The sequence below is a fragment of the Rhinopithecus roxellana genome, chromosome 12 (assembly GCF_007565055.1).
Source record: "Rhinopithecus roxellana isolate Shanxi Qingling chromosome 12, ASM756505v1, whole genome shotgun sequence".
Taxonomy (NCBI): domain Eukaryota; kingdom Metazoa; phylum Chordata; class Mammalia; order Primates; family Cercopithecidae; genus Rhinopithecus; species Rhinopithecus roxellana.
The window spans coordinates 37,621,773-37,645,956 of NC_044560.1; the positions used below are offsets into that span (position 1 = coordinate 37,621,773).

Here is a 24,184-nt window from a genome sequence, read left to right on the forward strand (position 1 = left end):
CCAAACCCCGTGGAATGTTTCACTTTGACTAAGGTCTGCAAAATGGCAGGGGGCTTACAAAAATGGTGCAGTTTGGACTAACAGTGTACACAAATTAAAGAAAAGAATAAATGCCAAATATGGGAAAGTGTTACCTGTGGAAGAAAGTAATGGGATGGTATCAGGAAAAGACACTGGTAATTTAAACAATGTTGGCAATATCTCAGTTTTAAAATTACCAGTTGGTTCCCATGTATAAGTTGTTTACTTATCTGTTACACCTATTTATGTATATATAAAAAATAGGCTTCTTAACGACATCCCACGTGTATGAAATAATGGAATTTTTGTGCCTTATTAAAATAATTTCCCTAAAAATTTGAAGAGCCCGAGCTGCCTCTTGCCCTAAAGGAACCCCAGGCCCCTTAATTGATCAGTCACTTCCGCCTCCACCTTTCCAGCTCCACCTATGGAAGCGGAAGTACTTTACTCTTGGGTCCTCCCACCTGTAGGGGGCTCTCCGAGGCTTCTAGTGCCACGAAGGCCTCCTATCTGGGTTGTCCTTATGACGCCTGTTAGTTTAGTCCTAGAAAAGATATTTGTATTTTAACTTTTTCATCTAAGAAACAGTAGCACAGGCATCTTAGTCTGGACAACAACGTATAAGCTGAATTCCTGGTCAGTTCCCTCATTATCAAACCCTGACGCAGTAGTAGGCGCGAGTCAGGCAATGTGGGGACAGCCCCGAGTTGCCGAAAGTCCCCGGCCCGCTTTCCTCCTGTGAAGACATAACTGCGGGTGGCTGTGCTGGTGGCGTTCAAGATGTCGACCAAGAATTTCCGAGTCAGTGACGGGGACTGGATTTGCCCTGACAAAAAGTGAGTTCAAGAAGGGTCCTGAATTGGGGCGGAGTTTATTAGTGGAAGCTTTCCGAGGTCCGTTCGGCATTTTCATTTTCTATGATTTCCTGTGCCTCAAGACGGGTTGAGGCGACGAACCGCCAGTTCCCGGGCGGGAATAAGGCTCCCAATCTCCTCACGAGAGAGGTCTTTCCGGAGTCTTTGTTCTAGATATGTCTTCAGCGTTTCGTCGACATTACCTCTCCAAGGTAGCCTCTCTTTTTAGAGTGCGAGATGGCCTACCTTTTAGCCCCACGCCCCACCCCCGCCCCGGCCAGGTTTCAGCGATAGGAAATCTCTCCGGTCAGGCCAGCTTGGTGTTAGATCTCCCCCACGTGACTTTTCCCTGCAGAACTTTATTCTTGTTCACGGAAAATACTGCTTCCTCGCACTCGTCCTTTTGCCTCTTACAGTTCACCTTGTTTTGTATTTTTACTCAAACTTTTCCTCCGTACTGTTTTTCTCTTTTCCCCAAACTCTAACCTCTTTGATTTGGGAAATTCTGACATTTTCTTTGTGGATCTTTTCTCCACAAGAATTGGGCATTTCGCCTCCTTAGAGCCGAAAAGGAGGGAAGAGGCCTGTGTTTTTGCCTACTCAGCCCTTAAGATGCCTGCAGCAGAGAAGCACGTGTGTTAGTGGCTCTGCTTTTTGACATTGTTGCCCATGCCAATGTACTCTACTAAATTGTTAATCAGATTTTTTTTTGAAGGGTGCACAAGTAGATGTATCTATTCGGAAATAACATGGAAAATAATTTGATGTACAACTCATGTTCATATAAAAGCCTTTTATTTATTGTACCTAAGTTGGCCACAAATAAAGAGGTTTTGATTGTAAAGAGCAAAAACTTTGGAACAAACCTTGGTTTAGTTAAAATTATATTACTTATTTAACTGCTAAAAAAGGAATAGATTTACTTTTTTATGAAAACATGAAACAACATGGATAAGGTGTGTAGACAATGACGTGTAGCAAATTCTAATGGGTAGCTATTGTTAGTAATTTGATATTCAGATGACCTGAAGGAGTAGTTCAAGCCTAACAAATTATATTGAATAGAACCAAAGTTATATTTTATCGATAGTATTGCTCTGAGTGGTAAGACGTTATTGAAAACGTTCAAAAGATTTAGAACAACAACTTCTGACTTTGTTGTTACCTGTAAAATAATGTGCTTTTGTCAATGTCTTTAATGACAGCACACCCAGATATTTGAGGTAGGACTCTCAAGGAGAGTGCATTTCAACTCATTTACAAATATATGAATAGAAAGTTGCTTGTACAATATGTGTAAATACAGGAGAAATTTTCAGAGTGTATTTTCCATGCTTAATGGAGTTAAAAGGAATATTTTTAGGGGAAAAACTTAGCCTAAATATTATTTAGAGTGTTTCGCTTTAGTGTCATCCCATACTTCACATCTGTATTGTATTCTAGTATAATGCCTTAAAAATCAGCTTTTTAAAATTTAAGCATTACATGTCATTCAGAGCATTTAACATACTTTTACCAATATACACGTGCACTTCTAAGGTCATGTGAGTGAACCAGTAATTCTTTAGGTTTGAGTTTGTTCAGTATAAACATAAAGTCATACTGTACTACATGTGTTGAGATTATTGGTTTTGGTGATTGTGTCATTTTTTTTCCAGCTAAGTCTCAGAGAACTGAGTTTTGCCCTGTAAAACTCAGTTTTCTTAAAATTATTGAACCTTTTTGTATTTTTAGTTAGTACAACCTATCTTTGATTCCTTACCATCCTACCTACTACCTGTAAAAATACAATTTCATTAAGATCCATGAAGCCCTCCTTGATTTATAAGTTTTTTCCTCATTGGTCCACCCCTAGGGTTTAAAACTCCCTGGTACCTTGTAAGTAATTACTGAAGTGGAGTTAACTGTCACTTCTAACTTTGTAAAGGGATTATAACTAATGATATCTGCTAATGTGAGAACTTGAGTCAGAGATCCTAAGTAACTTAACCAAAATCACATAACTGGTAAATGGAAGATTGGGATATCTTATTTTGAATTTGTGATTCCAGTCTAATGTTTTTCCCCCAGTAAATTGTGAGGAGTTTTTTGTTGGTAGCATTGACATTAACATGATTAAGATATATTAGAAGTTATGAATTCCAGGTATGTAGTGAGGACAAGTTAAAAAGTAAAATTTTACAAATTTAAATTTTTACAAATGCTTTTTATTCTGTTTTCAGATGTGGAAATGTAAACTTTGCTAGAAGAACCAGCTGTAATCGATGTGGTCGGGGTAAGTATTTAAAGAAGATTCTATTTATACTATATATATCATTTATTTCTCCAGGTTCATATTGCATGATTTTTCTGTTTTCAGAGAAAACAACTGAGGCCAAGATGATGAAAGCTGGGGGCACTGAAATAGGAAAGACACTTGCAGAAAAGAGCCGAGGCCTATTTAGTGCTAATGACTGGCAATGTAAAACGTATGTTTTTTAAATTATTGTCTGCTCTTTCTTCCAAAATAATAGATCTGGCCACTACTTGTTTATATTACAGCTCTTATTAACCACATTGACAAGCCAGGGTAACCTTTTAAATCCAAGGTATTGTTATTCAGTCTCACCTTTAAGTATAGTATAAAGAAATTTTAAATTATTCTTTGCATTTTTTAATGATAATAGTTGTCACTGTGATGGATTATGTATACCAGTAAACAAATGCTTATGGTGAGCTAAAAAGCAACTGGGGGTGGCAGTACTTAAAAGTACTAAGGCCTACTTCTTCCTATTATTGAAAAATCCCCCCAATTTTTAGACTGTATAGTTAGTGTGAAATACACCGTGAAACTCATTTTGCCTATTTACAAAATAATGTTAGATTAATAAGTTGTGTGCCATAAGTAATTATGTCTAATTATAGGTAGGTTTCTTAATGATTTTTATTTTCAGGCTTAGATTTAATTCTTTATTGAGTTTTCCAACTTCCATCTTTTCTCTGTGCAGATGAATCCTATGTGTATGAAAGAGGAGTAAACCAAAAAAGTATTAAATAAATTTCTCTTTTTGTTTGTTTGTATTTTTTGTTTTGTGTTTTTTGTTTTTGAGACGAGGTCCCACTCAGTCACCCAAGCTGGAGTGCAGTGGGGCAATCTCAGCTCACTGTAACCTCTACCTCCCAGGCTCAAGCAATCTTCTCACCTCAGCCTCCTTAGTAGCTGGGACCACAAGCCTGCACCACCATGCCTGGCTCATTTTTTTATGTTTTTGGTAGAGACAGGGTTTTACCATGTTGCCCAGGATGCTCGAACTCCTGAGGTCAAGCATTCTGCCCGCCTTGGCCTCCCAAAATGCTGGGATTGCAGGTGAGGCATGAGCCATTTTTCCCCACCCTAGAGTCTTAAATAAATTTCTGATCCTCTAGATTATAAATTTGTATTGGAAAAGTTTCCAGCAACAGATTTGGTCACTGGATTTGGTATGCTTTGGAATTCAGTGCTTGAACTGATACCTCAAAAAAGTAAATTAACATTATTTATAGGGTATAACCATATTCTTTAAGGTATATTCAGAGACTGAGAAATTAGTGGAGCCTTTAATTTAAAGTTATATTTTTTCATAAGGCATCAGAATATCTATACAGGTTCAGTATCAGTTATCTGAAATGTTTGTGGGTTCAACATCCCTAATCTGAAAATCTGAAATGCTCCAGTGAGCGTTTCTATTGTGTCATGTCCTCTCCCAAAAAGTTAGATTTTGGAACATTTTTGGATTTTGAATTTGTGAATTAGTGATACTCGACCTGTGGTTATAGTTTGTCATTTACTTCTCAAAATTACAAAGGCATTCTTCATACTATATAAATTTTGCTTCTCTGCTTAAATGGTTCAGTCCATTGTTGGAATCCGCATTTACTCTTCAGACCATTGTACTTTTTCTTTGTTTACATTACCACTTAATAAACATGTTGATAGTGGTTTCATCCTAGTTTTTATTTTAAAATTCTAAAATATCTAAAAATTTGATATTCATCTATATTATAGCCTACTAATTTGGTGTTTTTCACTTCTAAAGTTGCAGCAATGTGAATTGGGCCAGAAGATCAGAGTGTAATATGTGTAATACTCCAAAGTATGCTAAATTAGAAGAAAGAACAGGTACGATACAACCACATTTTAACCAAATGATTTTTTTTAAAGCACTAAATATTGAAACAATAATTGTATCACCTTCGAGTAAGAGCCACAGTAAGTGAGGATTCTGTTTATTCTGTTCTGAATGTTTCTTACTGGAATTTTTTCTCCCCGTACACACATACAAATCTGTTGTTTCACAATTTCACAATTTATAAAATAACAGTGTTAGGGACCTTTATCGTAACAAGGAGGGACATAAGAGTACTTTTAGAAATATTCTCCTCCTCTCCCTTTCACTGGTTTGCGTGTTTATTAGTAATGATATAATGATATCATTTTTAAATTCTTTTGATAGTCTGCTGTGACTTAAAAGGGCAAAGCCACACAATTTAAAGTGTTCTTCTAAAGCTTTGGCAATAATTCTGCAACTTAACTATGTGTGAGGATCATCTGAAAAACTTTTTAAAATACAGATTGCAAAGTGCAGACCTGTTGAAGTTATTTGGTGGTGGGTTTCCAAAATCTGCAGGTGTTTTGGATGGTGTTTGGTAATCATTGGCCTAATTAATAGCTGATCACTGGCTTTGTGTGTTGTTACTGGTGAAATGAAAATGTTTACCTAATAGCATACAGTTTTTCCATTATCACCAATTAGCCCAACCACATTATCTGTTTACTTAAAATCTGATTTGTCATTCAACTGCTTATATGTCACATGATCAAAGGATTCCTTCTATATATAGTCACCCTGTCACACTTAGACTTGGTGAACTACTTCCCTCTTTTCTTTGCCTCTCTAACTTTAGGCCATTTTCATTGTCTGTTTAGTTTCTAGGGATCAGAGGGCCACCGTTGAATCTTTTCCACCTAGCTCTTCCAGACTTCAACAGAAATCCTACTTTTATCTCCTCCACCCCTTTTTAAAAAATTATATTCACATATGTGAGAACATTATAATGTCCTCGATCCGCCCCTCCCCCGCACCCCACCACCATTTTCAATCCTCAAATCCTACCTTATTCTTAGGAAGTGATTTTGCCTTTCCACTGATTGGGTAAGTTAAGGCCTTCTGACAAGGATCTGGTTTTTTTCTTCCCTCATCTAAGGTACACCGGCACCTCCACCACCACCGCCCCCCACCCCATTGGATTGATTGATTATTCTGTCTCCTTTGCAGGTTTCTCTTCTTTTGGCCACTGATGTTGGGATTCTTCGCAGCCATCCCTGACCCTCTTTCTTTCCTCTGTTTTCTATGTGTTTTCTTCTAAGCCCAAGGTTTTAAGTAACTTTGCCTTGATACCCAAGTTTATGTCTCCAGCTCAGACTTCTTTGACCCATATATCCAGCTGCCTATTCAACATTGCCATGCAAATATCAAACTCATTATATTCAAACTGAATTTGTGATTTTTACCCCTGGGACCTGACCCTCTTCCAATGATCTCTTTCTCATGATTAGTACCACTCACCATACATTTGTTACATAAGCTGGAATTCTAGATGTCCTTCTTAGCCTAGATAGCTCCTTCTTGGTATCTCCAATACCCCAAACATTCTTTTTCATTACCACCTTAGGCAAAGATATTATGTTTTGTGGAAAAATAGCCACCTAGCTGGTTTCTACATATTTTTATTTCCAAATTTAAAACCCTTTTTTAAAAACTCCATTTTGATTGCTTTTAGAATAAAGTCTAAAATCTTTTTAACAGTTTCAAAACTTAAAAAAACTTTTGACCTATTTCCTGACTCCTTTATAGTTTCATTATCACAAGAACTATAGTTTAACAGAAGTAAGCAAATTTTATATTGGTAACTTCTCACATTTCTTTACTCGTTGTCATTTTTCAGTCATTCTGGTGTTTTGAACCTTGCTCACTTCCGTTACTACAAGTATTTGTCTTTGCTGGTAACAGTTGAAGGTGTGAAATGACTTACTCTGTTGCTTTCCACTTTCTTTTCGTTATTTATAATAAAGCAGTGCAGGATTCAGGGAGCATTTCGTAAGCATGAGACAGAATGAATGAATAAAATGAATAAAAGAGAATGTGATTCACTACCTCTGAAAGATTGCTGCCTTATCCTGTGTAATTCCATCAAATTGTTCAGTAATTTACTTCTTCTGTTTCAGGATTTAGGATTATTTTTGTTTTGGTCAGCTTTAAAAAAAAAAAAAACATTAAAGATAATGGCATAAAAACAATCTTAGCACATTGCGTTTTTTATCTTTTGGATTATTTCCTTAGAATAAGTTCTCAGGAGTTGAATTAATTGTTCAGAGTGTAGAATCACAGAATTTTCCTGTTAGTGCCTTGGTTATTCCTTTGAAGTACATGTTATATTCATCCCCTTTCCCGCTTTTTTTCCATTGTCACAATCCTGATCCAAACATTAATTTTAAACCTGTGTTTGATTCTTTCCTGTCCCTTGCTCAGCTTTTATATTATACTGTGAGACAAATTTGAAAATATATTCATTGTAAGACTTACACAGAAATTCTTGGTTACTTTCTAAAACATTCCGAAGAAATTCAAATTCATTAGATGACTCCAGAATTATGTTTTCTGTATTCATTTCTTGAAGACATTTATAGGCCACTGTGCAAGGTGCTGGGGATACCTAAGTTAGCAAAATAGTCTTACAGCACCAAAGATTAATGAAGTCCTCTTTAGGAAAGCTGTGCTTAAGCTAAGAAGTGAAAGATGAGTTACCTGAGTAATGGATTAAACACTCTTCTTTCTGTGTGTGGAGAAGTAATTAGGAGAGGTGTGGCAAGAGTGGAAATAAAACCAATTTATACGCATTACCTAAAATGCTTTAAATCAGTAGAATGAAGGAAACATACATACCATTCCATTGATTCCACTATCTCAGGTATTCAGTGAAAATGATATGCTTCAGTTTTTTCACGATAGGGAGCTAGTGTATTTTCCATTTACAGGGAAAGAGTTAATGAGCTAGATTTATATTGTATGGGTTCATACAACATACCTTACTAATGTCTTTGTTGTCAACAGACTATTTTGCTGCCTTTTAAAATAATTTTATTTACATGCTTTTGAAAAATTAACTACGTGAGTTATAGTTCACTTTCTGATCTTACTATGATTTATTTTTGAGCTTTCCATATTTGTCATATTTTTTCAGTTTTTTCCTATGTAAATTATTTCCCATTTAGATCCCATGTATGTTTAAAAATATTTTTATTAACTTCCAACTATTTTGAAGTTTTCACTGGTACAAAGTATAATGAAGAAAAGATGTTGTATTAGTGTGGGTTTTTTTTTCCAGAAAGTGAAACTTTTAAAAGATTTTTTAAATATTCATGATAGGCAAATTTTAAGTTACAAGTCCTAATTTTTATAAAATACTTTTATTATAAATCTGTTTAATGTTTTGCTGATGAATGAAGTCCCTAAATCTGAAAATCACGGGCCGTATGTCCTGATACTGCTCTGGAGTATGTGACCAGTTAGATTGTATTACTCTTGATCAACACATACCTCTTTAATTTTCAACGGGAGACTTTTTCAGAATATGTCAGCTCACTTTTCCTAAAGCTAGCTCATTTTCTTTAATTCCAGTCTCTCCTTTAAGCTTATGTCAGAGATCTGCCAAATGAATTGTATACATTGGGTATGACATGAAAGAACAGTGGTTTGCTAATCTCAACTACTTTTTAATAGAATAATTTAATTTCAAAATGTACTGGCTACTTCAGAGAACCTATGTGACTTTTACCTATGTGTTTATACCAATTAAACCAGGGCCAAAAGATGGCGTTTATTGTGTTACTGTGTTTGTCTGTATAATTAGGAATTTTCCAAGCTCTAATAAGGCCCGCTACATTTTAAAGTAGCAAAATTTTAGTGTATCAGAAGATTTCAGACTATTCGCATCTGGTAAACAGTGGAATTTAATGCTTGGTTGTTACTGAGCCCAGAAGAATTCTTCCCAGAAGAATTATGATAAACTATAGAGGAAAGTCCTTTAAACTTTGTAGCAGAAGTTTGAAATGTTTTCCACCAATACATTCTATGAATTGAATAAGTCATGTAGGACAATTTGGAATTGAAAAAAGCTAGAAGTATAGCCATGTGACGTTCCAACTAAGTTCTATTTATTTTCTGTGGTGATTTCTAATATGCTTTCTTAAAGACTAGTAATTTGTTAGATGGGTAGGCAGCTATTGTTGATTAGATTTTTGTTGTTTGGAGATTTGGGCATGCTGTGTTTATTATTTAAATCAATTGTCATCGGGTAACAATTTGTGCCCTCTTTTTTAAGGATATGGTGGTGGTTTTAATGAAAGAGAAAATGTTGAATATATAGAAAGAGAAGAATCTGATGGTGAATATGATGAGGTAAGCTATATATTGGTGTTCAGATTGAATATAAATTAGAAAAACATAGAAAAAATTCTTAAATGCAAAGGAAAACTTAAACATATTTTATTTTTGTAAGTGCAATTTGAGTCTTCAGCAACTATCATTTTCAGGAAATCATAAATATCTAAAAGTAATTTTTTAGAAAATGTATTAATTTTAATGCATTGTCAGCTGACAGGTATTTTGAAATTGTTTTTCTCTAGTTTGGACGTAAAAAGAAGAAATACAGAGGGAAAGCAGTTGGTCCTGCATCTATATTAAAGGAAGTTGAAGATAAAGAATCAGAGGGAGAAGAAGAGGATGAGGATGAAGATCTTTCTAAATACAAATTAGATGAGGTGAACAATTTTCTTGTCCTATTTCCCTTTTGTCTTATGTGAGTTACACTATAATATGAATGCTTTTGACAACCTCAGACACTTGGTGAAGATATATTCTGTGTTTTCATTTGTTCTCACAAAGGTTTTGGGTTTCCACTCTGCCAAGTACTATTTGTACTTGGAACACTACTGTTCTGGAGATACAGTAGTGACCAAAACAGAACCACCTTTCTCTTATTCAGTTCTAGAGGAGGAAAGATATAAATAGATAATTTTGATAGCAATAGTCTTATGAAGACACATGATGTGATAACAGTTTAGAAGCAACTTTGGTTTTTGCTGATGGATAATGTCTGAGGAGGTGAAGTTAGAGCTGATAGGAAGTTTGAGCTGATAGGAAGGAGCCAGCAATAAGAGCTGAGGTGAGAGCATATTTAGGCAGAGAACAGCAAATGCAGGTTCCCTAAATAGGAGATAAGCCAGCAACCTTCAAAAATATCATACATAGGCCAGTATAATTAGAGCAGAAGGGAGAATGAGATGAGGGGGCAGCACACACTTCAGGTCTGGTGATACTTGTTGTGTCAGGCCAGAGTGTAAGTTTTATTCCATATTAAGGGTACCTTAGAGCCTGATCATAAGAGGTCCTAGAATGCAACTAAGGAAATAATAAGCCAGTTTTAAAGTTTTTAAGAAAAAAGTGAGATTTATCTGGCCTGTGTTTCGGAGTGATGACTGTCAGTATATTGAGATATTAGAGAGACAGAGTGGATCTTCAGATTTGAGGAGACCAGCTAAGAGGTTACTATAATATGCTAGAGAATAAGAAACAGAGTTTCTAAGACCAAGAATGGTGGATTCAAGGACTTTTAAGGAGGTGGACTTGAAAATTATTGGGTGATGCATATGTGTGACAGAAGAAGTGTGTATGACCTCCAGGTTTATGTCTGTGCAATACCTGAGACAAAGCTGTCAAGTCTGTTTATTTGAGATGAGTTTAGTAGGTGAATTTTAGAATTCCGAATGAATTTGCTGAGATACCTGTGATATATGTATATGGAGGTGCTCAGTACACTTAACTGTTTTATCTTTCCTGGTAGGTAACACTAATATCTAAATGTCTAATTATAATTGAATTTTTGTTAGGATGAGGATGAAGATGATGCTGATCTCTCAAAATATAATCTTGATGCCAGTGAAGAAGAAGATAGTAATAAAAAGAAATCTAATAGACGAAGTCGCTCAAAGTCTCGATCTTCACATTCACGATCTTCATCACGCTCATCCTCCCCCTCAAGTTCAAGGTCTAGGTCCAGGTAAACGGGTACAGGTCAAGGGTAACACCAGTCAAAATGTCAGTATCTAACTTTTTTATTTACAAATTTTGTTTTTCTTGACAAAATAAACTTTCCTTTTTATTTTAAAAATTTAATTCAAGTCAACTTTTAAAACAATTTTTCAACTTAGTACCATACAGTTGTTGTCCAGTATTTTTAGAAATGTGAAGTCTTAGCATGAAACTTCCTTAATTTATTTTAGCCTCATGCTTTTGACTAAAATAGACTTAAAAACTGAATTGAATTTTTACATACACTTACATTTAATTAATCTAAAGAGATAGCTTACATTTAGAAATTAAGTAAAGGGAAGATCTGTATTTTCATTCAAGATGTTAAAGGCTGGCACAGAAATTTTCTAGGCATTAAATCATTGCTTATTACACAATGTTTAAATAGTTTGCTTTGATATCAGTATTCTGAATAAAGGAGCAAATTCAGCCATGTTAGTTCTGTTGACTTAATGTTCATAATTTTGAGAAGTCCAGGAGTAAACTAAATAAAGGACTCATTTGTTGTACTTGAATATTTTTTATTTGTTGATGTAAACTATGTAATCTCTGATTTTATAGTTAACAATAAAAATAAAATTATAGGTGAGTGAAAGCAGTGATTTAAATTTAACAGTGTCCTCTTGAAGAACCTTAATCATAGTTAAGTGATGGCATGGGCAATGAATTTTAATCATATTTAGGAATAAAATATTAGCTATTAGTGTATAACAATTAGATATATGTTAATTGAGCACTACAAAGCCTGAAAGCTTAACAAAGTGGGGCTATAGCTAGTAATTTTTTGGTAAAAATATAGTGATCTTTTTCTACAGGTTATTATTATAAAAGACAAATTATAGTTGTAAATTAGATTAATGAATTTTGTGAGTTTTAAAATTTTTATGAACCATGTCTCCCCTTGTGTCATATTTTCCAATAATATAATTACCTAACAATGACAGAATTACACATTTTCCCTTTAATTCTCTAAGCATTGAGTAAACAGAAACATATAGGGATGAAATACACACATGCCAACATTCAAAACTTTGTACTAACTAGAAACAAAAAGGGGATTTATAAAGGAAAATGATGGAGACATTTTAGGGAAATTAAGTATAAACTGCAACATTCTGTTTTCTTGGATGTATTCTGGGTAGCTTCTAGTTACTTGTAAACAAAGTATTCATTGTTTTTGTAATAAAGTGATAATACTTGATGTTTTATTTGTCTAGTTGAGTGGCTTTAGGGTAATATAATCACTTGGAAAGTGATAGTTATTTTTTTAATTACCTTTGTTACTGAATCTTATCTAATTTAAAATACTATGTTTTGAAAGTATATATCTCGTATAGTTATCTTTTTATATGAAAATGAGCTCTAATACATATCTTTCTTTCAGTGTTCATATCACAAAGCTCAATAAAGTGGTCCTGGAAAAAAAAATCCTTCCATGTTGTTCCAGGTCCCGTTCAAGAAGTTCTTCCAGTTCGCAGTCAAGATCTCGTTCCAGTTCCAGAGAACGTTCGAGATCTCGTGGGTCGAAATCAAGGTGAATGAGGTAGCATCTCTCTGTAAAGCAGAGAGAAAAATATTTAAAGGCTGCAGAAGGTGTTGCTGCTTTTTCCCCCCTTATTTTGCTTCTACTTGTCAATTTTATTTTAGCATTAGAAAACTAATGCACTTGCCTCAGCTTAATTTTCTCACCATGAAATGTTTCCATTGCCAGCAGTGTGCCAAGACATTCCCATGGTTGAAATCAGGTGTCTATTTCGCATTATGCAGTGTTTATTATTTTGGCACTAAGATGTGATGAAGTAGGAAGATGAAGCCAAGTCTTATCGCCACATCGTATCACACAGTGATTCATGCCTATAATCCCAGTAATTTTGGGAGGCTGAAGTGGGAGGATCACTTGAGGCCAGGAATGTGAAACCAGCCTGAGAGACAAGGTTATAGTGAACCTTGATCACTGTAATCCAGCCTGGGTGACAGGAGTCAGACAATGTCTCAAAAAAAAAAAAAAAAAAAAAAAAAATTAGTAGTAGTTCAAATAAAATTACATATGTAAATAAAAAGAAAAATTTTCTTCATTATTAAAAGGAAGAAAAATAACCCTGCCTCAAAACAGGTTCTGTTTTGGACAGCAGTTGTTTCAATATTTTCAGAAACAAATTTGCCATTTATATCAGATAAAGTTCCTAGAGAATACTGTACTCTCATTTTCCTTTCTAGTTTTACACACAGTATTACTTATAGAGCACAAAACACTCTCAAAACTAAATCAGGAAATCTAGTTGGTTAGTTGAGATAGGATGTGGTCTTTAGTAGACAGTGTTGTAAACTTTCAGGTTGCATGTACTCACATCTGTAGAGGAAAACATAATTTGAAAGATGCTCTTTCAGGAAATTTTTCTGTATTTAGTCAAAATATGCTATCTTTGTTTTTAAGTTAATTTATGATGACCTACTAAAAGCATCTAAAATAAAAATAAGAAAATGAAATTCCATATTTGTGGAAATTCACGTTGAAGTCTCAACGTGGCTCTTTTGGTAAAAGTACTTGCTGCTTTGAATCAAATTTAGCATTAAAGGACTGCCACAGTGTAATCATGTTAAGGAGAAAAGAATGATGTGCACACTTGCATTATAAGCCAATAAGAAATAGGTAACAAGGCCAGGCTCGGTGGCTCATGCCTGTAATCCCAATACCTTGGGAGGCCAAGGTGGGAGGGCTGCTTGAGCCCAGGCGTTTGAGACCAGCCTGGGCAACACAGTGAGACCTCGTCTACTAAAAATAAAAATTAAAACAACCAACCAGGCATGGTGGTGTGTTCTGTAGGCTGAGGTGGAAGGATCACTGGAGCCCTGGAGATTGAGGGTGCAGTGAGCCATGCTACTGCACCACAGCCTGGGGAACAGAGCAAGACCCTGTCTCAAAAAAAAAAAAAAAAAAAACTGAAGTAGAGAGCAAATTATTTTTTATTGTTACCATTATTATTTAAGTGCTTTATAGGTAAAAATCCCTAAGTTATGGTATTCCCTTTGGGAGCCATTATAATTAAGGTTTACAGAACAGCCTTCATATTCTTCCCATTTTTTCATTGCTTGTAACTTTCCAAAGAATTCTCCTTTTGGGCTTTCTGGTTTTATTTTAAGCCCAAAGGTGAATTTTTTGGGAAGTTTGAGCTAAATTCCTTCAACCAAAATATACAAGTGAAGAAAAAAAATTCTATTTAAACATTTACACATTTACTTCTACGTGAAGCATGTGAATGTCAACACTTCATACTTCATAAATAGTGGGTTTTCATAAAAATAAGTATTGTAAATATAAATCATTTTAAAGTTACTTTTTATTTATTTTTGAATATTTCGCAATTTAGTACAGTTACTAGTCTTTTGTTTCTGTCCCATATGCCTGATTTTTCCGTAACAGTTTAATGAGTTGAATAATTCCACTTGGAATTGTGTTTATTTTCCTTGGGAAGTGGTATATAAGATACATATTTTCTCCTCAAATGTAAGGATGTAGTTTCTAAACATAAAGTCTTGTTAATGCAGTTACCTGCTGATTTTATAATACTATAATATTTGTGTATACTTTGGAAAGTCTTAAAAAAAGTTTTAAATTCTATTTTGATATAGTAAGCAGGGTTTTAATTACACATGATAAAATTTTAAAGAGAAAAATTAAAATAATGTTTTAAGTAGAATGTTTTCATGGTTGATCCAGAAGTCTTCTGTTGAGTAAGCAGTAAGTATTCTTCCTTATAAAATTTTCATAGTTGTTATAAATCCTGTTTGTTTTTGGAGCTATCTGATAACTAAATAATCTTTTATTTCTTCTTTTAATGAAATGTTTGATTTGTTTCTCAATCAATGAAGATCCAGCTCCAGGTCCCACAGGGGCTCTTCTTCCCCACGAAAAAGATCTTACTCAAGTTCATCATCTTCTCCTGAGAGGAACAGAAAGAGAAGTCGTTCTAGATCTTCTTCATCTGGTGATCGCAAAAAAAGACGAACAAGATCACGGTCACCCGAAAGGTTTGGGTTTCTGTAGAAATAAGAATGGGTGTTCTTAAGTGTGTTTAATAGATAAACTTTCCTAGTCAAGGGTTAGATTTTTATTATCTCCTGTGTTCCAACTTTCTACTTTTCAACTTTGAACTTCAAAAAAACATTACTTTGTTTATCCTTTGTATTTTGATCAGTTTGTTTAGAATTGTAGATCAAACCATTCTTTGATCATTTTATTGTTTAAATTTTTATTTCCATTTATAATTTTTATAGCCAACTCTCGGTTATTTCTGTCTTTTGAGATTGCAATTGAGGAGCTATATGTCGAAGTAATTTATGAGTTGACTTTTATGTTTAGGCTTCTTTCAATACTAATAGTCAAGAATTCTAGAGCATCTAATAAAAAATTAACTTTCAGATCACTGGGAATCTGTCCTCATTTAAATATGTGTAAATGCATTTCCACAGCAAATGCTTCATACCCTTTATCTATAAGGAAATTACTCCTTGTAGCTAATACATTTTTCATATTGCAGTCCAAATCTTTTTTGAGAAAGGCCTATGTTAGGTTACTTTATGTGTACTGACACTTTTAATATTGGAAGAGTGCAACTGTCATCTGTCAGCCTTTTCTGCAACAGGCTAATTACTTAGTTTCATTAATTTTCTCTGTTCTCAATTATATAGTCATTTTAATGGCTTTATTTGTAGTTGCAAATTTTTCATATTTTATTAGCTCGTGAAAATAAAGATTATGTAAAGTCTATTGATTGCTGGGTTCAGTGGTAGGATTATCTCATGATTCCTACTTGTACAGAATGATTAGTTTTGCTTCTTCACATTTTGGAGTTTAGATGTTAAGATTACACACAGTCTTGTTTCTCTGCATTTGTTTCTTTGTTAAAAAATTACTCTGTTTTTGAGTGGAATTCATTCTGTTGCTTTCTTACCACTTCTGCAAATTTTTATCTTAGCCACATATAATCCCCCTAGTTTGTTGTCATCTAAACTTAATGAACATGTTCTCTATTCCATAAGCCAGGTGATTGGTGAAAACACTAAACAACCCTGAGCCCAGGGCCAACCCCTACGGAACACCACTACTTTACCCAGGTTGATATTGACTTATTCATACTAGCTGCATGAATATAACCCTATAGCAAATTGTACAATCATCTTGTGTGACCTAGATTTCCAAAACTTATTTATGAATATATTTTCTCATACACAGAAGCCTTGCTGTATCTTTTTACATAATAGACTTCTTACACTTTCTACACCGTGTCACAGAGATTGCTTTAGTCACACTTCCATTACCAAGTTTATATGCTTTTGTTGTACATTTTCTGTAATTTTACACATTTTTGCAAGGCTTTTCTTCAGTATCTTAAATAATTGAGAGGTGGCTATATTTTGAAATGAGATTCTTTTGAAATTGTAGAGAATTTTTAATTGTATTTATATATATAACTGGGCTCATATCCAAAGTCTAAACATATAATTTTATGTGTGTAAGTTCCTATCTCAGTTTTTAATTTTTTTGCTAGCATCATGGTACTGAATTTTGTATACCTTCACAGTCTTAAGAATGAATGCTGAAATTTAGCTCTAGCTTACTTGAATGCCTGCTCTCTCCATTATGTCTTACAGACGCCACAGGTCATCTTCTGGATCATCCCATTCTGGTTCCCGTTCAAGTTCAAAAAAGAAATAATGTATTAAAATTTACATCTTAAAAAAATCCAGTTCAGTGCATGAAGCATATTTTTAAAGAAGTTGGTGTCTTACTTGGTCAGAAGTGCTAAATCTGCTAGTAGAGGTGCATGCCTTTCATTGCTTTTCAAAACAATACAGCTGTGTTTATTTGTGAAGTTAAAAGTAAATAGCATTTTAAGCCATAATGTCCCAAAATAGATGCTCTGTCATTCATTATTACAACCATTTGCTTCATTTAAAACCACTTCAGCTGTAACAAAGTACTTTGCTTCCTAATTTAAACCCGTTTTTCTCATTTTCAAATACATCCTGTCCATTGGCTAAGACAGGATTACTTAGGCTTTCCTGAACTTTGGGTTTGGAGGCAAGACTGGAAACTAGTTGGAAACAACATACTTGTGGAAAAGACAGTCAACCTGTTTATGCTGTTAACAGATGTCAAAGTGATTCTCATCAAAAAAAAGTTAAACTATATTGTAAGCAGCCAACTGTAAATGTCTTTGAAATTCCCTCTGCTAAGGGTGCCTTAGAATCATTGTGTCTCTTTTATCCAGCTTTACTTTTTTGCTCCACATTTAATGCGAAAGAATCTTGTGACATCTACAAAGAGAGAAGTGGGATTTATTTTCCTTTTTGACACACAATTTGGGACAAAAAAGAAAGTCTTAAGAGTTTATCTCTTCTCTATTGATATGGTTGCTTGATAAAGACATCTCAAAATGTTTACCAATGTTTTAAGAAGCTTTGTGTGATATTCTTCAAAATCTAGTTACCAAATATGATATGGTAGAAAAGGCTAAATCATAGTCAATGAGCAAATTGAAGTAAGCTTTTAAAGTATATTTCTCTTTTGGTGAAAGGCCAATGGAGACATTGTGAATTTAAGTGAACATTTGCCTCAAGATGTTAACTATAAACATACTGCATACAATTTTCTTCTGAATAACAAGTGAATGCTTATCTCTACATGATGTAAGCAAAAATCATTATTTTTCCTATTCATTTGAAGTAAGTTATGGCTTAAAATGCTTTCGGAGTTCATTTCTCAAAATTAAAATCTGGTCACGTGAGCTTCAGTTTGTTTTCTGGTTTAAAAAATAAAAAGGTTTCTCTTAACAGTATTTCCAGTGACAATGCAAGGTAAGTATATCAAAGAAAATCAACAGTTGTGCTTGGGGGCTTTTTGTTATGGGATATTGATTTCTTTTTCTTGTTTTTTTTCCATAACATTGTCTGCTGCAATTTAAATAAAAAATTACGACATTTTAAGATATTTCGTAGACAGACCAAACAAAAATATATGTTTTTATTTTAAAATGAATGTTTTTCTCTTCAGCTGATCTAAAAATGAAAGCAAAATATCTAATGTAGAAATATTTTGATAATATTTTTACAGTGAGCTTTCCCATGTTTGTATGTCTTAATTTTCTTTGCTGCGTTTATGTAGGTTGCACAAGAACTTTTACTCACTTGTAATTGTGCCTCAGACTTTTTGAAAGTCTACCTTCTAAATTACCCAGATGATCTAGATTCTACATGTTACCATTGGTTTATTCTTGTGCTTTCTGTATTTAAAACTTTGGCTGTACTAAGCAAATGCAAGGTTATAATTTAGCTAATAGTAGTTTACAGACAATTCTGATGATTATGATTTCATTTGGTTTAACTAAACTGTACTAGTTCATTTCATAAGGAAATGATACTGTAGACAAATGTAAATAAAGCCTGTGAGTCAAGCATCAAGTGGTGTTTGTTAGAAATAAACTAGAGATTTTTAAACTCTGATCTAATGTTCATTTTTAAACTAATTACAGTTTTCTTTGTTACCTTTGATGTGTTAATTTTTTATACTCTTTATATTCACCTACCTTTTATATATGATTGCTTGGTATTTTAAATTCCAAAGCCATTATCACTGCAACCTCAGAATTTTTAATTTTAATCTTTTTTTTTTCTTTTTAAATAGAGCTCCTAAATTAGTTGCACACTTCTTGCCAGAACATTACATCCCTCATTCCGTGTGGTAAAATACCATATCATAGTGTGCTTCTGTAACTACTCTTAAACTGTCACCTTATATAAAGCACTCAGCTGTCCACTTAACAGCTAAGTTTTCTTAAGTTTCTATTTGGAATCCTTTCATCTAAACAATATTGAATGATATCTGGTAATAAATGTCCAAGTTTAGAACTAGATCTAAATACAAGATCATCTCTAGGCACAATTACCAAGCTTAATTAGGTCTTTGAAACCATGTCATCTCCCCTTCTTGCTCTCTTGTTTATATAGCTGGTGTTGTGGATGTTGGTAAGAAGGTAGGGAATTTCTCCACTTTGCCCCCTGTTTTTGACATAAGGGTTAAATATTTTTTAAATAGAAATAATCTCATGGCTTTCCTTACCTGGAAATGGTATTTCTGTTTCTGGGAAAATTGAGTAGACAGGTTTAACTAAAAGACTGTGTGTGTGTGTGTGTGTGTGTGTGTATAAAAGACAGTTTCGTGTGTGAGATTTGCAGGCATTATCTAATTCGCCCTATAATCTTGTGAGGGTATATACTCTTGCATATCTTCTGTTTCGCGAAAAGGAGGGTTAAAGCACAGGGAAATTAAAAACTTGCCCAAGGAAGCCACCGGAATAGCAAAGTAGGGATTCACCCCCAAACGTGATGGAAATTTTCAGTATTATGTCTAATAAAAGCCAAAACTCTTTGAGAAAATAAATGTGAAATTGTTAAGCCCAATGGTCAGGTATGTTTTAGTCTGCTAATTTGGCAGAGAATATATAATTTCAGCCAATTATAGTTAGGGAGGTTAGACAAACACTATTTTGGATAACTTTAGATTTACAGAAAAGTTGCAAAGATTGTGCAGACAGTTCTCATATACCCTCACCAAGTTTCTACAGTCATTAGCGCCTTATATTACCATGTATGTATATTTCTCAAAACCAAAACCAACATTGGTATATTACTATTAATTACAGATTTTACTTGAATGTTAGGATGTTTCCCCTTAGGATATTCCATAATCTAGAGTACCATCTTGTACTACTAATATCTTCCTATTCTCTTCTGTTCTATGACAGTTTTTCATTCTTTCCTTATTTTTTATGATTTTGATAATCTTAGAGAGTACTAGCCAGGTATCCTCTAGAATATCCACCACTGCATTCTGTATTTGACTGGTTTTTCTCATAATTAGACTGAGACTATGGGGTTTTGCAGAGAATACCACAGAGGAAAAGTGTCTTTCTCGTCACTTCCTATGGAGGGTACATCATAACCCTGTGACTTCACTGGGAATGTTAACAGTCGTCATTTGGTTAAGGTAGGGTTTGCCCTGATTCACCATTGCAGTTACTATTTCTCCTTTTATCTACTCTTATTCTTTCAAATCAGGTTATACCAAGTATAGCCTATCATCATAGTAAGACGGGAGAATTAAGTTCCACATCCTTTTGGGGTTAAGTATGTACACAGTATTTGGAATTTTTCTATAAGAAAGATTTGTCTCTATTTCTTTTATATATCTACTCAGGTATATTTATTTTATACTTGTTATTTATTTTTTAAATTGACTTTTTTGACCTTTGGCAAGCCTTTATTCTCTGATAGAAGGGAAAGTAGATGGAGAGAGGGAGGGAAGAATTTTTGGAGAGGTATCAAATAGGAGAAAACGTGGGTTCTAGAGCCGTGGCAAGGCGGTGGGGGGTGCCTTCAACATTAAATGAGAGCCTCCACAGTTAATTACAGTATGAGGAGGGATGGGTCCAGATTGCATTACAGCCAAGTTTGTAGTCATTGAGAGTGAGCAGTAAACACTTAATGGGTTTTTTTTTCCCCCAGCCACATTGAACTACCTGGCTGCTTAAATAAGGGTGTTGTAACATTACACACAGATACAAAAAATAAACATGTAGTAATAGTTCTTAAATATTTGTTTAGCAAAATAAAAGGTGCCGGGGTAAGAAAAATGTTAACATTAACATTAACATTCTAAATACTTCAGTGCGTGATTAAAATATATCTAAAAAGATTTTGAGGAAAGCTATACTATTTTATTCAAAGAAATAAAAATACCTAAATTTGAAGCTAAAAATGCATAGGACAACTCCTTCCCCTAACCTCAATTTAGTAGGAGAAAAGCTCTTATAAAATACGATTGTACTTGTGTCTGTGGGGAATTGGTTCCAGGATCACCCACAGATACTAAAATTCAAGGGTGCTCAAGTCCCTTACATAAAACAGCATGGTATTTGCATGTAATTTGTGTATATCCTCTCATATACTTTAAATCATCTCTAGAGTAACCCTAATACAATGCCATACGTTACTTCACATAGATTCAGCGTAACACCATGTGGCAAATTCAGGTATTGTCTTTGGAACTTTGTAGGGTTTTCTTTTCCCCTGAATATTTTTAATTTGCAGGTGTTGAATCCATGGATGCTGGATATAGAACCCGTGAATACAGAGGGCCTATTGTTCTTCAGGTTAGAGATAAAGCCTCTGATAAAATAGGAACAGTTTTGCCTGAATAGAGGCAAACTCTTAACGAGTTGACATGCAGTTTTGAAGGACAAGTTTATAGATGAGTAAGGCAAGCTAAGGTTATTCTCTTTGCAACACTGAATATTTTATTTTTTTAGGGAGCTCAAAATACGATGGCTGTGGGAAACCTCAGAGAAGGACAGGGAACTTTGTAGTAATGATGTCGGAATCAAACTGGACCACAGTGAATATTGACTACAGAATATTGATAATTTGAATACCTAAGTGTTTAACACAGAACAGTGGGATTTTGCTCCTGTCCTAAAGTGAAACATCTATAACCTGTTATTGGTGAGGTTATCACAAAGGCTTAGTACCTCCAACCTAAAAGTAATAGGAACTCAAGTTTACTTTAATGGGTGTGATGCAGTGGTAGAGTTGTCACTGATACTTGGTTACTATCTGGTTCTTCTGCTGACTTCAGTTTAGTTCATGGTAACTGAGTGACTCGGGACATTCTTTATGCCTAAGTTGTTACACCTATAAAATGAAAATGACTGTTTCTACCTTGTGGGAATTATTATAAATAATAAAGTGGCACATATGTATACAACAAATATTGACAGTTTTTATCCCTTCTCCATGTTTACAGATATTTCATATATATACACACACACGCACATGTATATATACATATATGTACGTATATGTATACGTGTGTGTGTGTGTATATATTCTCAGATGCCTATTTCCCACTTATTCTTTCTAGAGCACCAGATCCATGTATGTAGCTGCCTCCTGTGTATCTCTTATTTATTTATTTATTTATTTTGTCAAGATGGGTCTTGCAGTGTTGTGCAGGCTGGTCTCGAATTCCTGGACTCAAGTGATATTCCTGTCTTGGCCTCCGAAAGTGCTAGGATTATAGGTGTGAGCTACTATGCCTGGTCTGTGTCTTCCTTCACATGTCATACAGGCAATTTTACTGCATTTAAATTCTCCCTAAATCCTCTATTCACCAAACCTGCGTCTCATGTTGTATTTCGTATTGATAAACAACTGAAGTAAGTGTATTGGGGTGCATCATTGGCAAAATAAGCAACAAATCAAAAAGTAATTCACCTAACTGGGAGGAGCAGATCATAAGAGTTCAAAATGCTTTGTTAGGTTAAAATAACTATGAACAGGCATATCATGTACTAGGTAGAACCAAATTTTATAAGTATAGTTAAAAAGCTTTCAATACAAGAAAATATAAAATACATAACTGCTTGATAACTAGACCAGTAAAGCAGATTTTAACTGACAAATGGTTTGGACATTTATTTTGGCTTATATAATAACACTGTTAATGAGCTATTTCTGTGGTAAGTAATGAAATAAACACCTAAAAGTCAAAACCAAAATGGAAGTGTTCAGTTTTGGATGAAGCAAATCCAATTAATTATAGTCTATCCTCGTATTAACTCTTAGTGGCACTGTTAACCCTAATCTAGCTGTTGACTGTGAACCTGTCAAAAATGTTGCTTTTTCAGCAGCTGTTTCCATGTATCAGAATTCTGATCAGGGAAAACAAATTATCTGTATTCTTATAAGTTGAATAATGTATTAGAGCCTAAGAATTTTAGTGTGATATCAGCAAATGTGACATGAGAATAGGAAATATTTCCACCTTTGTAAATGGTGCAGTTAGAATTACAAGATTGTGTTGCCCTATATCACACTCACAATTATGTCTCCTATTCGTTATTATTGATACCTTAGAATCACAAAAAGGGAAAGGTTAAGGAGTTAATTCTACCAGAAGAGACTGGTAAAGTCTGCATCAGTAGACTCTGATGTAATGAAGACTACATCAATATTCTCAGGCTGCACACATAGTACCTGTGGCACTAAAACCCTGGGATAGAAGAGTGCTAAGAAGGAAGAAAATAGAATAAGGAAAGTTTTGGTTTTTTTCCTCAAATTAGTGTTAATGAAAATGTGTTTAAATTCAGACCTCCCATAAAGTATTGCATATCATAAAGTCTAGGGCAGCTACCTGACTGTGAAAAACTACATTTTGAAGCACTGATGACTGATAAGGGAGACATAAAATGTGTAACCTGTAATTTTGGTGAAGCCATTGGAAATTAGCAAACCTACACTATGTTTTCTCTACTTTTGGAGACTGTTCATCTGTTGGTAAAGATTAGGAGGGAAGGAGATGTCAGGTTTTATAGTTAATGTAGATGCAAAAGAAAGTCTTGTTCAAGGACTCCAAAGACATTTAACGCTTAATATAAGTTAAACATTGATCATTCATTTTAGGCACCACTGCATTCTGGTATCATTGCTTAGTGCCCTTTTGATTATATTTTCTGGGGCTGTTTGAATCAGTATGGTCTATTTTTGTAACATCCTTAATTTTTTTTTTATTAGAGGATAAGTTAGCGTTAGCACAGCCCTTTCAGAGGCTAATTTGAGAGTATCTGAAAAATTAGAATATTCACAGTACGAACATTTAAACATACTAATGAATTATATTACTGCATGTTAGGCAGTGAACTAATGTTAGATACCTTGATTGAAGCAAGGATAACAATTCTGATGGCTACAAAGGATATAAAAGGGGTAGGTGTATACTGCTCTTAGGACAGTAAGTATAAAACCTTGGGGTCAGGCAAATTATACTTGGTAGCTGAATTCTTAAGAGTTCAGTGCCAGCGGGGCTAAGTCTGCTCCTGGATATGATGATAAGCCAGTAAATAGCTTGGGGAAAAAAATGGTCTTAAGACAGAATTGTAGAGTTAGAGCACCTGTCATGCAAGCCTCGTAAGCCATAGAAGGGAATTTACATTGTACGCGAAGAACAGTTGGAAAATAGTAAACAGTTTGAAGTGACCTAGTTAGTTTTAATACAGATTGCCCACTGCTTGGAGAATAGATCCG

The 24,184-nt window shown here is 34.4% G+C and overlaps 1 protein-coding gene across 3 annotated transcripts; it reads left to right on the forward strand.

The window, feature by feature from the left end:
- The first annotated feature begins 507 nt into the window (after nucleotides 1-507).
- Nucleotides 508-18,545, forward strand: ZRANB2 (zinc finger RANBP2-type containing 2). 3 transcript variants are annotated; one of them, XM_010355664.2, is made up of 11 exons: nucleotides 508-857; nucleotides 3,098-3,150; nucleotides 3,235-3,343; nucleotides 4,931-5,013; nucleotides 9,276-9,352; nucleotides 9,580-9,714; nucleotides 10,843-11,012; nucleotides 12,492-12,578; nucleotides 14,915-15,073; nucleotides 16,085-16,159; nucleotides 16,697-18,545. In XM_010355664.2, the coding sequence occupies exons 1-10, from the start codon at nucleotides 802-804 to the stop codon at nucleotides 16,116-16,118; spliced, it is 963 nt and encodes a 320-aa protein (XP_010353966.2). In that variant the 5' UTR covers nucleotides 508-801; the 3' UTR covers nucleotides 16,119-16,159; nucleotides 16,697-18,545. The 3 variants fall into 3 exon arrangements, with proteins under 3 accessions (XP_010353966.2, XP_030798328.1, XP_010353965.2); XM_030942468.1 differs by having other exon boundaries at nucleotides 16,085-18,545; XM_010355663.2 differs by lacking the exon at nucleotides 16,085-16,159.
- Nucleotides 18,546-24,184: the final 5,639 nt, after the last annotated feature.